Genomic DNA, 18530 nt, shown 5'->3' with positions numbered 1-18530 from the left:
GTATGAAGGTGGATATGACTAGTACAGAGTTCCCTCTGGTTGCTGCTGTACATGACAAAAAGCAAGGGAAAAAAATGTAAAAGTAAGCTATAGAAAATCATTTGAGACATATGTGAAAAAAGTTCTAGGGACTTGTGTTTCCTTTCTCCCTGTGTAGCTTTCAAACTAGTTCCTGGTCAAACTCCTGTACATTATTTTTCCTTGGCAACCTTTCTCCTCGGGACTTCTTTCCCTGAATGGTCTCAATTCCAACCCCACACTGTCCTTCCTCGTGTCAAATTAAAGTGATGGAAATGAACTTCAGGAGACGCTAATTGCAATTGTCAATCCAATCTAGGTTGGGGCTGAAAGACAGGGGCTCCCTAGCACTTCATCAGTCTTCATTAATATTGAAGGAGTTTGGTGAGGAGCAGGGGGCCATCGTAATCTGCACTCATCTAACAGTGCATCAAAAATTAGGAAGCTGGGGAGGGCAGGGACAGAGCCTGAGGGACAAATATGCCAGTCAAAAAGAAGTATGAAGGAAGATGTCAGAAGACAGGGATTGTGTGCAGGAAAGGGATTCTGCTTACAAATGCAAGGGGATTAGCAATTAAAAATCAAAACTTTATACATGCTGCTTTAAATTGCAGTAAGTTAGTAAGAATGAGCCACCAGGTAAAAATATAATGGATGGAAGCATCAACAGTAATCAGTCATGAATTGTATGCAACAGACTTCATTGAGCTCTGGTTGTGAAGACTGGTTTGAGATGAGTGCATCAGAGATGTGCACTGAAATTCAAGGCGCATGGGTTAATTTTTATAGTCACAGGGTATAATAAATAGCACGAGTTGTTCTCTCTCTTGTAATGCCAGCAGACCTATTGCACAGTAGTAAACACAGGTGTTACTAATGACATTAATGAATGCTCTGTTCTGTTTAGGTACAAAGGCTTAATTAATGTGATTAGTAACACCTGTGTTTGCCTACTATTTCAGATGAAATTGGCCGCTCTGAAATATACACTTTTAATACCTGTTAAACTAGCTACGGTCTATCATGTAGCTCCACGAAGAGAAACAGAGAAGTAGAATAAATAATGCATGAGACAAAAGATGTAATAAGTAATTTTTCAACCACAAATACTATTCCTCGGTTAACAGCGAAGAAATGAGCACACCTGTATTTAATAAGCACTTCATGATAAACCATCACACCATTATTTCCTAATTAGTTTAAATGACTCATCCGATGATAAAACATTTAGACAGTTAAGACCCGAGAGTAATCTGGCCACATAATCTTTTTCATACTTAGTGAAACGGACGGATGGATTTGTTTACATCTGATCAGATAGGAACTGGGGCCTGGATTATTGATTCTACAAAATCAGGGCACTGCAACATGTTGATAGTATATTGTCATGGTGGAGCCCATCTGTTCAATCCCACCTCCAAGACTATGACAGCTGAGATGGGCTCAAGCCCCACCACAATCCTTAATTGGATAAGTAGTTAAGAGAATAGATAGATATTTTGGTTGATATGTTACATGTTAAATATGCGAATGAGAATGTAATATTTTATTGCAATCTAACCATTCAACATGCTCAGATCACTTCTTCACTTTTACCAGAGAGGCCTATGATTGAAATCATGACATCTCTGAATAAAATCCATGTACTCATAAAGTAGAACAAGTAATGTGCCAGTATTTTGTTTACTTTCCTTCATTGATTCTTATAATTTTTTTACATAAAAATCAATGTTTTGTCTACACTTCTTTTTTTGAGCAGTTCTGTTTTGTAACTTTGTTCATATAAACTATTAAAAGGTTAAAACCCTGTTGTTGAAAGGTTATGATGTCCATTTATAGTAATTTGTTGTATTGTTTTTAGACTTTCCTGCTCTTCAACATGAAGAAGTAAAAGCCAAAATACAGGAAAAGCAAACCCTCCCCACATTTTAAAATTAAAGCTGGAGGCAGAGAAAGCACCAAAACCCCAGAACAGAAAAAGCATCAATGACAAAACAAACATGAGAAAAAACAAAACAAAAACAAAATAAAAAACAGAAACTGTGTGAAATTAAGAGTCATAGGATAGAGCTGGGATGTAAAGCTGCTTGCAGGTGCATGGCAACCACAGACAGGTTAAATAGCATGACCTATAAGAGATTTCTGAGTTTGCCAACTCAATGGGCATGGCCACCCAGCATAAGAATAGAATAGCATAGATTAGAATAGCCCTTTATTGTTATTGTACATGTACAGCGAAACTGTGGGTGCTCCACACCAACTGTGTCAGAATAAAATGTAAATAGTAGACAGCAGGAATTATTTAGAAACAAGATACATATATACAATCAAGAGGGATAGCAAGCCAAGCTGTGCTTGACCAGTGAAATCTAAAATACAAATCAATCAAAATGTTACCAAAGTGAAAGTAATCTATATTCTAAATGCTCAGAACAATATTCGGTCACGTAATATTCTGTATTGCCTGTTTGCAATGCGTCATGTAAAATACTGCCATCTTGTGGCAGCAGTTTGTTGTTGTCTGTAAAAGCTAGCTTGACTATCCACCATCAGATCTGTTGCATCTGTCATTTCTGACAGATATATGAATATGCCCACATCCAACTGACAATGGTTAAAGTATTGTGTGTGAAGCACATTGTACAGGGTGGGCCATTTATATGGATACACCGTAATAACATGGGAATGGTTGGTGATATTAAAGTCTTGTTTGTGGCACATTGGTGAGGGGGCAAGCTCCTCAAGATGGGTGGTGACCATTAGAAGTCGGCCATCTTGGATACAACTTTTGTTTTTTCAATAGAAAGAGGGCCATGTGACACATCAAACTTATTGGTAATGTCACAAGAAAAACAATGGTGTGCTTGGTTTCAAGGTAACTTTATTCTTTCATGAGTTATTTACATGTTTCTCTTTGTTCACAGCCATTGACATGTCGAAGAGGTTAACACGTGAGGAGCAGATCGAAATTGTGTTGATATCTGGTGAACGCAGTAACCGGGTCATTGCAGCAGATTTCAATGAAAGACACCCTACGAGACCACCCATCTCCCATGCTACAGTTAGCAAACTGCTTGCTAAGTTTCATGAAACTGGTTCAGTGTTGGATTTGCCAAAATGTGGACGCAAGAAAACTGTCACTAATGAAGAAACATCAGTAGCTGTCCTAGCTTCTTTCAGCAAGAACCCACAGCGTAGCACTCGCCGCATGTCACTGGAGAGTGGCATTAGTCAAACATCCCTTCGGCGGATATTAGCTACTCACAAATGGCACCCTTACAAACTCCAGCTACTGCAGCATCTCAACGAGGATGACCCAGATTGGCGCACAGAATTTGCAGAATGGGCAAAACAAAAATTGGAACAGGACCCTCAGTTCACGCAGAAGATTTTGTTCAGTGATGAGGCAAACTTTTATGTGAATGGTGAAGTTAACAAACAAAACCACCGCTATTGGTCTGACACTAACCCACATTGGATGGATCCCTCCAAGACTGTTGGAACAACAAAAGTGATGGTTTGGTGTGGTATATGGGGTATAACGATAGTGGGTCCATTCTATATCAATGGAAACCTCAAGGCCACTGGATATTTGAAATTACTACATGATGATGTGTTTCCCTCTTTGTACACTGAAGCTGGCACGTTCCCTGAGTTTTTCCAGCAAGATGGTGCACCACCACATTATTGGTGGCAGGTCCGAGCATTCCTAGATGAACAGTTTCCTGGAAAGTGGATTGGTCGTTGTGGGCCAGTTGAATGGCCCCCAAGGTCTCCCGATCTGACCCCCTTAGACTTTTATCTTTGGGGTCATCTGAAGGCAATTGTCTATGGTGTGAAGATACGAGATGTGCAGCACCTGAAACTACGGATACTGGATGCCTGTGCTGGCATTTCTCCTGCGGTGTTGCTATCAGTGTGTGAAGAGTGGGAGAAGAGGGTTGCATTGACAATCCAACACAATGGGCAGCACATTGAACACATTTTATAAGTGGTCAGAAACTCATGAAAGAATAAAGTTACGTTGAAACCAAGCACACCATTGTTTTTCTTGTGACATTACCAATAAGTTCGATGTGTCACATGGCCCTCTTCCTATTGAAAAAACAAAAATTGTATCCAAGATGGCCGACTTCTAAATGGCCACCATGGTCACCACCCACCTTGAGGAGTTTTCTCCCTCACATATACTAATGTGCCACAAACAGGACTTTAATATCACCAACCATTCCCATTTTATTACAGTGTATCCATATAAATGGCCCACCCTGTAGAAACCTTGTCCTCTTTGATGGAGAGAAACAGTTTACTAGTTAAGCTGCTTGTGGATCACCTTTGACTGCTCCAAGATCAGTTATGCGCAAATGACATTGATTTTTACAGTTTTTTCTGATTGCTTAAGCACATTTATTGTAACTATTGGCTAATTTTGCAAAACTCTTCACACAAATAAGAAAACCTGTCACCCAATAATCAAAACATTGTAGTTCTCTTGCAAAAGCGAACACAGCTAGATTAACTCTTCACACCTTCGTAAAAATGGTGTTTCCGTATCAAACAGTACACACAAGCCATCATCTACTAAGCACACAATGCGCCAACTGCACACCGATGGTATGAATACAAAACACATCTGGCGTTTGCCTTCCCTGTGCACAAGGTAGGCTATGTCAGTTTGAGCTCATACTTCTGTCATAGATCCATAAGCATGGAGGGATCCAAACTTCAAGTACTGGTGTTTAGTCAAACACATCAAAACAAACACAAGTGTTTATTTCCAAGTATAGGATTATTTGCAATCGCCATAATGACTATATGGGTTACTTGGTCTGCAGTGAACATGCTTCCTCTGCCCCCTCCTCGTCTTCCTCTTGCTCCTCCTTGTCCTTGTCGTCCTCTTCATCCTACTTCTTCACCTCCACGTCCTCTTCCTCGGCCTCCTCTACTTCTCACTCTTTCTGCTCCCACCATTGTACTCCGCACACACAGCTTACCTGTATTATAGTGCTTAGGCTGATTGCAAAGTGAACGAATTATCTAAGAAAGTTTTCACATGTGAAAGTGTGCCAGACAGTTGGCAAATTAGTGTTAATGATAGCCATACATGTGTATACTTTTGCTAGGAGTGTGTTGGAAATTTGGAAATTGAGTGTTGTGCAGTGAATTGTGCCTACAGTCTTGCAAAGTGTGTGTTACAAAATTGCAAACTGAGTGCAAAGCAGTTTTTGTGCTTTTAGTTTTGCACACTCAGTGAGTGGTTTTGCTATAAGTCTGACTAGTTTTAGAAATTGTGCTACAGGAATCACAGTTAGTGTTTAGGCATTCGGTAAAAACTGTAATCCCCAAGAAACAATTTGTCTCTTGCTAACCACCTTGGTCAAGATGAGTTATCCACTAGCAATTAGAGTCCACTGTTTTAATAGGTTTAAATAACTCTAACGCTTTAACAAGGTGTCTTTAATCAGATCAATCAGTTAACAGACATAGGACCATAAATAAACCCCCATCTCTAACTTTTGAAGAATCAATTTAGCACATTTAACATTTGTATTTATTTGGTTGCTATTTGTAAAAGAGCATTAATGGATTTTTCAGATTTCAAAACATTATGTGGCTTTCTTCTGTAATCATGAAGAGGAGTAAAAAAGTGGGAAAAATAAATCAGCGCAACCCCATCATTTAGTTGGAGTCCCTTGGAGTATTTAAACTTTCTGTTGTATAAAAATGAGCCATACCAGCATTTAATATATGTTCTTTTTTCCATTCTTTACATAAAAATGAAATGGAAATATGGAGTTTAAAGGGAAAAATCTTTATTTGAAATTTTTTTCCTCCATGTTTCTTTCTTCTTCTAGATTCTCAGTTGTCATCCTAACACCACATGTTATTATTGAAAACCAAAGACTCGTTGGAAATATAAAATGTTCCGTTTGTAAATTATGATTCCATAATTTATTTACAACTACAGGCAAAGAGGTGGGAAGTCAGTGAACTGTTGTCAGTCTGATAAGGCAGCTGATCACCGCATTAATATTGGGGAGAAAATTACATGTTTACTAATGATTGCAATGGCAAGACAAACAATCCAATCTAACTGTGTGGTTGTGGGTTCCTACTGAGCCTGGGAAGAGAGGAGGAGAAGGAAAAATTAATATTTCATAATCTGTTCTGTTTGTGAGCGCACACAAGAAAGTGACATGAGAGAAAAGAAGGATGCAAAGTGTGTGCTTTCTTCTGCATCCACCCAATAAACAATCACAGTATATGTTCAGCTGGGAACAGGATGTTATTTGTTTTAAGGGTGACAAATTATTGGAATTTAACCGGGAAGGTGTTTCAGTGACTTGTTTGGCTGCCACAACAGTGTGGATGTGCTGAAACTTTACTGTAGGGATAAAACACTCCAAAAGATGCTGGTGGTAGAGAATACTGTTTAACACTATAAACCAAAATCTAACACAGACTCTGCACTAGCATGCTGGGGGCTTGATGAACTGAGTATTTCTTCTTCACTATGTGACTGTCAGTCACTATGTGTTTAAACACCACTGTACATTTAATCATTAGTTATTATTACAGTTTTTTCTGAATGCTTAAACCCTAACTGTGATTCCTGTAGCACAATCTCTAAAACTATTCAGACTTATAGCAAAACCACTCACTGAGTTTGCAAAACTAAAAGCACAAAAACTGCTTTGCACTCAGTTTGCAATTTTGTAACACACACTTTGCAAAACTGTAGGCACAATTCACTGCACAACACTCAATTACCAAATTTCCAACACACTCCTAGCAAAAGTATACACATGTATGGCTATCATTAACACTAATTTGCCAACTGTCTGGCACACTTTCACATGTGAAAACTTTCTTAGATAATTAGTTCACTTTGCAATCAGGCTAAGCACTATAATACAGGTAAGCTGTGTGTGCGGAGTACAATGGAGGGAGCAGAAAGAGTGAGAAGTAGAGGAGGCCGAGGAAGAGGACGTGGAGGTGAAGAAGTAGGATGAAGAGGACGACAAGGACAAGGAGGAGCAAGAGGAAGACGAGGAGGGGGGAGAGGAAGATGAGGAGGGGGGAGAGGAAGGGTAGGAAGAGTAAGAAATAGAATTGCTGATGACATCAGAGCTACAATAGTGGACCATGTCATCAACCGTGGAATGACCCTGAGGGTAGCTGGCCAACGGGTCCAGCCTAAACTGAGCCGCTACACTGTAGCAAGTACCATAAGGACATCTTGAAATGAGAATCGGTTAGTACAGTCACTTTGCACAAAGATTTGTAGCACTGCCGTATGCCAATGAGAAACACACCAATACCATTGATGTAAAAATACTGAAATTGTTACTTTACAGAATTGCTAGATGACCAGATGCTGGGGGCAGAGGAAGCATGTTCACTGCAGACCAAGTAACCCATATAGTCATTATGGCGATTGCAAATAATCCTACTTGGAAATAAACACTTGTGTTTGTTTTGATGTGTTTGAATAAACACCAGTACTTGAAGTTTGGATCCCTCTATGCTTATGGATCTATGACAGAAGTATGAGCTCAAACTGACATAGCCTACCTTGTGCACAGAGAAAGCAAAAGCCAGATGTGTTTTATATTCATACCATCAGTGTGCAGTTGGCGCATTGTGTGCTTAGTAGATGATGGCTTGTGTGTACTGTTTGATACGGAAACACCATTTTTACGAAGGTGTGAAGAGTTAATCTAGCTGTGTTCGCTTTTGCAAGAGAACTACAATGTTTTGATTATTGGGTGACAGGTTTTCTTATTTGTGTGAAGAGTTTTGCAAAATTAGCCAATAGTTACAAAAAATATGCTTAAGCAATCAGAAAAAACTGTAATCTCCGGCTCTCTTCCACACTTTGTCATAACAGGCTGCCCCTCCCTGAGTCTGACGATTCTTCCTGTTAAAAAGGAGTTTTTCCTTCCCAGTGTCATCAAGTGCTCACTCAAAGATTGTCGTTGTTTTTTCCAGTTGTATTGTAGGGTCTTTACCTTACAATACAAAGACTTGTATTCAAGTCTTGTACAAAGTCTGACTGTTGTTGTGATTTGGCGCTATATACATGAAACTGAATTACTGTGTGTGTGTGTGAGGGATGGGGATTTAAGCACTGACAATGTAAAAATTGCATGTGGTTAAAGCTCACGGTCTAGGTTGTTGGTGCAAATGTCCATATGTGATAGAAGGGAGAAAGCCTCAGTGCTGAAAAGCAGTTATTAATCACAGTGCAAGCGTTGATTCATCAGTTGTTGAGGCAGTTTGGAAGATAGAGTCTATTTACTGCTAAAGTTGTTTGAGGGGCTTTGGGGAGGCAGCCATCAATCTCTTGGCTATCTTCAAAAAGAAGGAGCCAATGCACAGGCATCAGTTTCAATCACCTCCCAGAGACAGGTGGTATGGTAAGCTGCTGCACAATAGTTTTGTCTTTACTTCTCTACTTCTTTACCTCAAGGTGATTTTTTTTTCCTCCCTCGGGAAGCATGTTAATAATGCATTTTATCATAATAATAATAATATTCTCTAAAAATAAATACTCCACCTTGCCCTTTTGCTCCCTCGGTGTTTGGCACCCCACATTGCTAATTAGCATCTTCAATTAACCCACATTAATTGCAAGCCATGGAAAGGTGGAGGAACCTGGCAAGTTAGTGCCACAGGGAACTGCTTTGTAAATGATTGGTGGTGTAATACAGGCGTGTAAAAAGGGGTTCTGTACTAGTGCTCTTTTAACCTCAATCCACAAATAACTCTTCAATGTAATCCTATACACATGACATTGTAAAAAGCACGGCTAAACTAGAGAACTGATGTTGTTTTATAGTGCATGGTGGTCCCATGTAGTTAAACAACAATCACACTTGGTTTTTGAGCCACATCTTTCCCCCCTACTACCGTTTTTCATCTAAGTCAGTGGGGCCCATTACCTCTGCAGGAGTCTAATGGTAGCACTTTTGCATCTATTGCTCCCTCTTTCTTACAGTTTTTGCCCGTTGCTTGAACACTATAAACCCATGCTCAGACTAAAGTAACACAACGTGAAGCTTTTGTTACCATACCTCAAACACATGTACCCATACCTTAAACAAAAGCGCTGCTTTGCACCCCAGTACCAATTATGCAACACTCCTACTCCTTTATGCAACACACCTACCCCTTTATGCAACACACATGGTCCTGCATGCTACACTCTATTTCATACATAAGACACTTCGCTCACAAAATGAAATCTCAGGGTGCCATTCGGAAAACACATGTATCCAAAATACAAAACACATCGGATAATTGCAACCACTCAAATACACACCTGAAGGCACGTACTTGCAAAACCGAACACCAATTAGCCAACTACAAAAAGCCCTCAGCGTAGCCATTTCAAGAACTTTGCAAGCATGGATGGAGGGAGAGCAAGAGGAAGAGGAAGAGGTAGAGGAGGAGGAGGAAGAGGAGGAGAAGGCCGAAGAGGCCATGAACGGACCCATATTTCTGATGAAATAAGAGCAACTTTGGTGGACCATGTCATCAACCACGGCCTGACTATGAGGGAAGCTGGGCAGAGAGTCCACCCACATCTAAGCCGCTTCACAGTGGCATCTGTAATACGAACATTCCGACTAGAAAACAGGTATGTCTTCACCTCCATACCTTCTGCTCTACTCAGATGGTTTCATAGCACTGTTCTACAGTATATCACATTACCATATCAAGTGTACGGGGTGCTAATGCTCCTTTTGCAGCCAAAGTGGCTGATTCCTTATATTGAAGTACAGTGTTGTACAGTGGATGACACAGTACATACAGTAAAGTACTGTAAGAAAAATAAGCAAACCGATGACAATATGTGGTTGTATTCCTCCAGAATGACCCGAAGACCTTCTGGGGGAGGACGGCAACGCCTGTTCACACAACAGCAGGAACTTGCCGTTGTGGACCTAGTGAGGGCAGACAATGCCATCCGTCTCCACCAGCTACGACGGAAAATACTTGCAGACAGGCGAGTGTTCAGCAACATAAACCATGTGAGCATCACTACCATCAGACGCATCTTGGGTAAACACAGCATCACCATGAAGCAGCTCTACAGAGTCCCATTCGAGAGGAACAGTGACAGGGTCAAAGGACTTCGAGCTGAATATGTACGGGTACGTGTAACTGTCCCTTACATTTACAATAGAGTATTGGTGAAGTCCAGTAGCAGCTGAATATGTACCATATCAGTACCACATGGATCTATTCTGAGAGCTACACAGGTACCTGTGTGATGGGGTGAGGGTGCTGTATGTGTAGCACTGTAGTACAGTGATATGTTCCCCTTTTTTTCAGAGAATCTTGGCCATGGATGGAGCTGCACAGCCTCATGAATACATTTTCATTGATGAAGCTGGATTCGACCTGAGCAATGCGGCGACATTCAGGTGACAGCAATCCATGGATGGTTTTGACATGGAAGAGGATATTTTCCCCAGTGCCTAGCGGGAGAAGACATTGCTTGCGATGTTGATGAGGTCCTGTGGCCAGACCCCAACAGACGGCGGGATCCATGAGCCCACGTATGCACAATTGTCATGATTTTTTGTTTACAGTATAGTGTTTTTTCTATTACTGTATTATGGTTTTTTTTTTGTTTTTGTTTTTTTTGCTTTATCTGAATTCATGGTACTGCGATGTACACTATTGAGTAGGTCTATTTGCGTTTTTGGTTGTTTGGAAATGTGTCTCCTGTAAATGTGCCTTCTGAATACACAATGGAAATCAAGGACTGCAGTGTTTTATGTAAAGAAGACTAGTGTGTTCCCCCTGATCTGTAAGTGTTTGCATATGATGCAAGTATGTGTCATTTTGTCAACAGAGTTACATTTTGACAGAGGAATGTTAGGTTTTGACAGCAGAGTTTAGGTTTTGGGAGTGGAGTTTCATTTTGGCACAGATGTGTATGGTATATTTCCCAGTGTTGTGTCGTGTTTACTTGTGTTTAGAGTTTTGGCACAATGAGCGACGTTTTGCCAAATGTGTTCAAGCAACGGGCAAAAACTGTAATATCATCTTCGTTTTGTTTTGCATCACAGGGGGCATTATCAGAATTGTGCTTCACGATGTAAAACACTTAATGACTTTGTTTTGGTGCTTTGATCAATCTTGGCGTTTTTGTGTCTATTCAAATTAAATACAAAAAACAGAGGACTTTTTTTTACAAAAAAATGTCATATTGCAGTATTAACTTCTAAATCATCACAGTAAGGAGCAACATCTAAAAAATACAGAATGCCTTGTTGGAGGACTACATCACTGGCAAAGCCTCCTTAGCCCAGTTCATTCACACAGCACTATTGGACCATTAATGCAGTCAGCACTTTAGTGTAACACCAGGGGAGCTCCCAAGACCCCCAGATAGACCGGAATCAATTGGAGTTGGATGCGTTAGTAGTGCAGAGCGCAGCCAGCATAGTCTTGAGTTGGTGTTCATGAGAAGTGAAGGGCTGATAGAGGTCACTAAGAGCAGCTGATTTCACCAAAAAACAGAATGCATGTGTTTTCTCTTTTTTTTTTCTCCTGTAAATTCTCCTGCAGTTACCACCTTCTAACCCTTAATTACTGCACTATTACAGTTTGGCCCTCAGTGGAGCTGGGACCTTCCATCACCTGACACTCAGTTTGTATGTGTCCTCTCAACCAAAGTGAAAAAACGCATTCATGTAAGCAATTCCAAGAGTGTGCTTCCACAGTGTTAGAGCACAGTCTTTAACCACATTTTGTATCCTAGTGTTTCTTTTTGATAACAATACTATTAGATTGTTGCAAAACTATACTTTTCTTAGATGGTCCAATTCAGTTGACTCACCTGCTCAAGTCTTGGGTATAATTATATGAAAAATGAAGCAATAAAAATAATAAATATCTTCGAGATTAAAGCTGAAGGCTCAAAAGTGAAATAAAATGAAATGATGACCAGCTCCGTGGAACTTTTTCACTGTAGTCTGTGATTCACGTTCAATCAAAAAGGAGATTTAAAGGATCAAGTTATTTGGATTTTGATTATTCTGTGCTTCAGATCACAATGGTGCGAGCATACAATCAGTTAGACACGCTGAGTAGAGAGGAAGTTTGATTACCCGCTGATTAGAACAACTTTCCTCTCTAGTTATCATTGGTGAGATAGACACTAATCCGAGTGCTGATTGGTAGAAAAAGATCTTAGCACAAAGCATTCTCTGGGTAACAAGGTCATATGAGAAGAAAAAAAAGACAAAGTTCACATTAAGAAGTTTAGACTCAGTAACTTGTGAAAAAAATGAGTATTTGTATTTCTATTGTGTAGGTAAAAAGACAGATGATAGGCATTACTAGTCAAAAAGGAATATGTGAATCTTTTAAACAGAATATATAGGCACATATCATTTTATTCAAATAAAAATATATTTTCTCAAATGTTCATGTTGATTTTTGTGCACTATTTTAAGAAATTTGGTGGTTCCAAGCTAGAAGCCTATAACTTTGCACTTAAAATGTGCCAAAAAAAATGCGGTCTATTAGTTGACGGTATCATGTTGTTTTTTTTCCCTTACTCTGAGGAAGGTGAGGTCACGACTGCGGTCAATGCTTGTGATCTCGAGGTTGCCCATTACAACTTCACAGCTCTCATAGTATTTCCTCAGAGTGCGATACTGCTGCTCCAGGTCCGACAGCGTGCTCAGCTTGTTCTCCGTTCCAGCACATACTACGAAAAGAGAAACAGGAGAAGAGAGATAAGTCAGTTGTAATCCAGCTACATTCATTTTTTTGACTGAGGATGGGTTTGGACATTGCCCCAAAACACCTCAATGCTATTGTTAAAACCTGTATTTTGGATTTCTAACAAAGTATAAAATGTTTTGTATGTATAAAAGGGTTTTAATGTAGAAATTTAAATAAGGACAACAATTTAGGAAAAGACATATAAACAGCTTGTTTTTCAGCACCACACCTGTGCTGCAAAGAATCTAGAGTGTTGTCATGTGACTAAGCTGGCCATGTAACACGATGCAGCCACTGAACCACTACACCACAAGGCCTTCCTAGAGCTTCCCTTGGTGCCTACAGGGCAGATGAGAGCTCTTTAGTACCTAGCTGTGCTGCTCACTTTAAAGGTAATTAAACAGGACCATTTCCACCCATCACATACCTTGCACACTCAAGATGACACAAGCCATCTGCCCTATCAGCTGGTGTTCCCTAGTCTAACATTAAAACACACATGTATGACTGCATGGACACAAACAGATAAATCCCAAGGTTTGTGGCTAAATCTTGAATCCCTATGAAATTAAACATCATTTGCCGTTCCTGCCCACCTATATTCCTTTACTAGTCTTAAAATATAAGCCACATTCACAATAAGGTATTGCCTTAGTGTTTTCACTTAGGCACATTTTGCAAACCTGCTGATATAAGCCCAAGTTACAGATGTACATTGACATTTGCTCCTTTTGAAGAATTAGCTTCATTTCCACACACTGTCATGGCAGTGTGGTTTCTCCCACCTGCACCCTGTTCACGCTTGATAGCAGTGAAGCCATCACTGTGACCGAGGGGTGGTGGGTCCTTCCAAGAGTCTTGTCACACTGTCTCCCTTGAGCTGTAGCCTCTCTCTGTGAGCACACCCACCTCAAAAGATCTTTACTGATGCTTTGCATTTCAATCCCACCCTACTATGTGCTATACTGCAGTCTCCATCACATACCTTAGATCACTCTCAGTCCAACTTGCACTCTGTCCACTCTGCTAGCAAAACATATGCCACAACCCATTTACACCGTTATCTTCACACAGGCACAATGCAGAAAAAATAGTTCTTATTCACTCCATTGATTACACAATAGATATATGTGAGGAGAAGAAGATTCAATCTCAGGGCAACAAAGGCTCAAAAGACAAATGAAACTGTGTTTAAATACTTCCACATGTAAGCAGATATTAGATAAGTGGAGCTATTCTTCTATGACCTGGACAATACCCATTCTATCTGGGGCTGATTAGCTATGTTGCGCATAGCATTCCGTGCTGCTCAGGAATGATATATAGCAGACCTGGGTGTTTTCAATAACAGTTAGCGTGGGCTTGAGGGGAGCGGGGTGGAAGTGGTGGGGGCAGGTGGTGGGGTGGGTCATAAAGTGAAGATAGGTGTAATAAACTGTTATTGCACCCTTGAGGCAGAGCGCCGAGATCAGAGGAAAGGGGCATTGTGGCATGTGATGATGTGATGTCTGGTGAAATTTACTTTTTCGTACCCATTTGCAGACCTTCAGTAAGTCTGCTGACTTTTGAAACCTGTCTAATGCAATGTATAGAATGTTTACATTTTTTCTTTTCTTTTTAAATGTGACTTCTAATGACCTACCACGAAAGCTCTGCATGAGCTTGAGATGGTGCTGGCTGCCAAGTGAACCACAACTAAACCATCTGTGCATTTATACTGTAGAGGATGTGTGAACTGTTAAAGGTTTACTGCAGAGCCCGGTGCTCCAACTGGTGTAGACTCTTATGTCTGCATGTGTGTGCGTGAACGTGGGCAGGCTGTAAACAATAGACCTCAGGATGTATTTTCCCCCTCTCATCGCATGATCGAATCCATTTGTCTCCATGCTCAATACGTTACATCTGAGTCCGTATGTCACACTAAAGGTTGCATAAAACAATTGGACAACCTGCCCACCCATGAGCACAAGCTATAAGATGCTGAATTGTCAATTGTTAACATACTGCCAGGAATACAGGAATACACTGCAAGAACTAATGAATCTTCATACTGTTTAATGCTTATAGCTATTCCACAAAAGGAAATCTATGTCATCTGTTTGATATATTTCACTCTCTGGCACTCTCAATGCTGAGAATGCCAATGAGTTTAAGTGTCTTTCTTCCATGTATGAAGGATAATTGCCTGTGAGAGTAAATTGATGTGATGTGTTTGCGGAGAATTTCACCTCAGAAGTGATACATCGTAGCGATAAATCATAATAACACAACATTTCCCAATACATGTAATTAATGAGACTGTGTGCCAATGGGGAAAAAATGCACACGGCTCAATTTCTATGGTCTCGAACAGCATATAAAGGCTTTTGCAGCAAAGCTTGCATTTAGCCAGATAATGCGAAACCACATATTTATCAAGTAAATAGATAAACAGACAGAGAGCTCCCGTGTATCTTTGACAGACAGCCGCCAAAAAAGACGACAATGCATCTATCACCGTTTGACACGATCAAAACCTTCAGCAAAGAGTAAATTCTTTACACAAAACAAAACAATGTTTAAGTCTTTGCAAACAGGCTGAAATGCCCCTCAGCTGTATTTTCATCCATTTTAATTTCATAAATATCCTCATCAGGATTACACGGGAACTTTAGTGTTGTGATTTCTGATCCCTTCTCATTTCATTTGGTTGTGCACACAACAACTTCATCAATAGTGCCTTGTGCGACTATTGAATGCCTATAAAGCTGGTGAGCCTCCGAGGTTTATAGGCTCCTGCCAGTGAAGCCAGCAAAAGGTCATCCCAATAGCAAGTAACTGACCGAATTAAATAAAGTTGCAAATGTCACTTCCTTGAGTAAACACTGTCAATAGCTGAACTTCGTCAGCGTGAACTGAATAAATAGGAGTACCTTGTAGAAATAAGCTTTACACAGTGGAAAATACTACATTTTCTGTCAGGCACGTTGAATAAAGTACCATATTTGAGGTCAGAGTTGTCCTTTGTCCCCTAATGTCTCCCAGATGAGCCTCAGTGGCTAAGTGTGAGTTACAAGCCACTGCCTCGGATGGTAATCATGGCCTAGATTATCGTCCATCTGCTGAGCAGTTTAATAAGCATCAGAAACAATAACTAGATGAGTGTTCGTGATAACGGCACGGTCCAGTAACACTAACCTCTCGTTGCCCTCTGAGCTCTGGTCATCTACCAACAATGCTGTCGCTGTCGCCATATGGTCTACCATAAATTAGCAATCGTGTCATCAGTGGTGCATATTTCCAACACCTTGTGAGAGTTTTCCACAAAGGATAACTTGCTGTTGCTTCTATTTAAATTCTAAATAATTTCCCCCAGGGATCAATAAAGTATTCTGATTCTGATTCTGATTCTGATTATGCACTCTCGCTCCCCTACAAAAGCAGACAGCATTGCATGCATTTTAAATATTAAAACAAATACTATTACTGGTACTATTTAGGCTCACCTTCTTTTTCACCTATTTTAACTCTATTTGCTTTCAGTGAACAAGCTCAAACACTTTGAGATTTCAAAACCAAAACAACAACAGAGAATGTATACTTTATGTTACTTTTTGTAATTGCAGTTTATCTGTATGTTCTCTGCCTCCTGCTGTTCTTTAAATCTGCTGTCAAGCTACAACTCCATAAACAAAAAAGAAAAAGCCAGCAATCCCAGTGTCTGATTTGGTTGTTGCCATTACTTATGATTACTATTACTTATGCTATTAAAAGAGTAAATATACAATTATGTAACACAGCACAGCATAGTATAGATATCACACCTACTGAGTTAGTGTCATAAAACGTTATTAAAAATTGCTGATGACAAATTGCAGATTTAACTTTATTTTAAATGTATGTATTTAAATGTAAATGAAATGTATTTTGTAATCCAGTAATTACTATGGTGAAACTGTGCAGAACAGTGTGCTTCACTCTAACCTATTTTTTCTCTCTTAGCACTCTGCTCTCAGTATTTCAGTGGGATTTAAAGTTGTCTCCAGACAAAAAAAAAAACCCACCGAAGTCACAGCGGAGTGATTGGCTGACACTGAAACACACCTCATTACCCCAAATCCTCTAGCTTCTTCTTCCTGACTGAGGCCACGACTGACAGTAGGTATAGTGAAAAGACTTCTAGACCTGCACTGACCTGTAGAAATGCTTTGGAGTTTGTCTGATCTTCCACTTTGGCTTACGCCTGTAATGCACACGTTATGGTGTGCAATAATAATAAAGGACACATTAAGAACCACTGAATGACTCTCAGAGCCCTCGCATTTTGCCTGCAGAGCCATCATCCATAGACATGGACTGCCACAGCACCTGGACTCCCTAGGAACACAGACCTCAGCTCTGCCTTCAGTAACGTCATTTCAGTTTTGCTGTATAAAAGAAATTGCAGGTGGATGAGAAACTTCTTGTTCGACACCACGTGAAACTGTGAAAGCATGATGATATCCACAATCAGTGAGGCTTCCTGACAAGACTGTGTTCTTCCTGCTGTACTCTTGTCCCTGCACACCAACAGCTGCAGTGTGCAATCTGTCAAACTCAAATGTTTTCTTTGGCTGGGTCGAGTCCACTTACAGGTGGGAGATTCACTATCTGGTTGCCACGTGCGGTCCCATTCCATAACAAACAAACAAAAAAAGAACATCAGAGCATGTACAGAGCATGTACTTCCTGTAGCAGCTGAAGAAGGTCAACCTGCCAAAGACTAAGATGGCGCACTTCTACACCTCCCCTGTCCATCCTCACCTCCTCTATCACCATCTGGTATTCTGCTGCCACTGCCAAGGACTACAGCACGTCATTTGTTCTGCTGAGAATGTGATTGGCTACAATCTGTCATGTCTCCGGGACCTGTACACCTCTAGGATTCTGAGGCGGGTAAGAAAAATTGCAGCTGACTTCTTCCACCACAAAAACAAACTCTTTGAATCATTCTCCCTCCAGGGTGGAAGCTGTGGTCTATCAAGTCCTCAACCTCAGGCCCCAAAGAACTGCAGATGGCCTCATCACCACCACAGACCTTCATGCCACCCCATAGACACTACTTGTTATATTGATTTAAAGTCATGACACCTGTCACCATGTGTTGCATTAACATCCTTTTCTGGGCTGCTGCTTTAGCTAAGTGGGTGAACAGGGCACCACATACCATATGGCCAGTGTGCAGTGACCTGTGTTCAAGTCCCCCCCACCTCTCCACTTTCCTGTCTACCTTTAAAGCAAAAATAGAGCCTTTTTATTTCGATTTCTAGAAAACTTGCCAGGCCCAAGGTTTTGCATATCCTCAGGGTTTCTGTTTAAGTTTTGGTTAATCTGTAAATAGTGTTTATGTGTTCCATGCATCTACTCTTGTTTGTTAAATCTAAATGATGTAGTTTTAAGAAACTTATTGCAAAGTCTAGTACCAATTTTCAACCCAAACACCAAAATACCACTTTGCTCTGTTGCTGAGGGAACCTTCTAACTGCCTGTACTGATCCTCTCACCTATGCACCACCACCTCTTTCCACTGCATTACAGTTTTTACCGAATGCCTAAACACTAACTGTGAATCCTGTAGCACAATCTCTAAAACTATTCAGACTTATAGCAAAACCACTCACTGAGTTTGCAAAACTAAAAGCACAAAAACTGCTTTGCACTCAGTTTGCAATTTTGTAACACACACTTTGCAAAACTGTAGGCACAATTCACTGCACAACACTCAATTACCAAATTTCCAACAC

The 18530-nt window shown here is 40.4% G+C and overlaps 1 protein-coding gene across 3 annotated transcripts in view; it reads right to left on the bottom strand.

Annotated features, from left to right (window-relative positions):
* erbb4b (erb-b2 receptor tyrosine kinase 4b) overlaps positions 1–18530 on the bottom strand; it is a 343575-nt gene that overhangs the window by 171735 nt on the left and 153310 nt on the right. For all 3 annotated transcript variants that reach the window (XM_086266927.1, XM_086266929.1, XM_086266928.1), the window contains exon 2: positions 12600–12751. In XM_086266927.1, coding sequence (XP_086123053.1) covers positions 12600–12751 — 152 coding nt within the window. The remainder of the gene's footprint in view (positions 1–12599; positions 12752–18530) is intronic.

This window comes from Aulonocara sp. 'chitande type north' Nkhata Bay, linkage group LG16 (assembly GCF_057382095.1).
Source record: "Aulonocara sp. 'chitande type north' Nkhata Bay isolate Kocher_YH1m ecotype deep benthic linkage group LG16, A_spYH_male_GT1.1, whole genome shotgun sequence".
Taxonomy (NCBI): domain Eukaryota; kingdom Metazoa; phylum Chordata; class Actinopteri; order Cichliformes; family Cichlidae; genus Aulonocara; species Aulonocara sp. 'chitande type north' Nkhata Bay.
The sequence above is the reverse complement of the archived record's forward strand: the minus strand, read 5'-3'. Positions and strand labels throughout refer to the sequence as shown.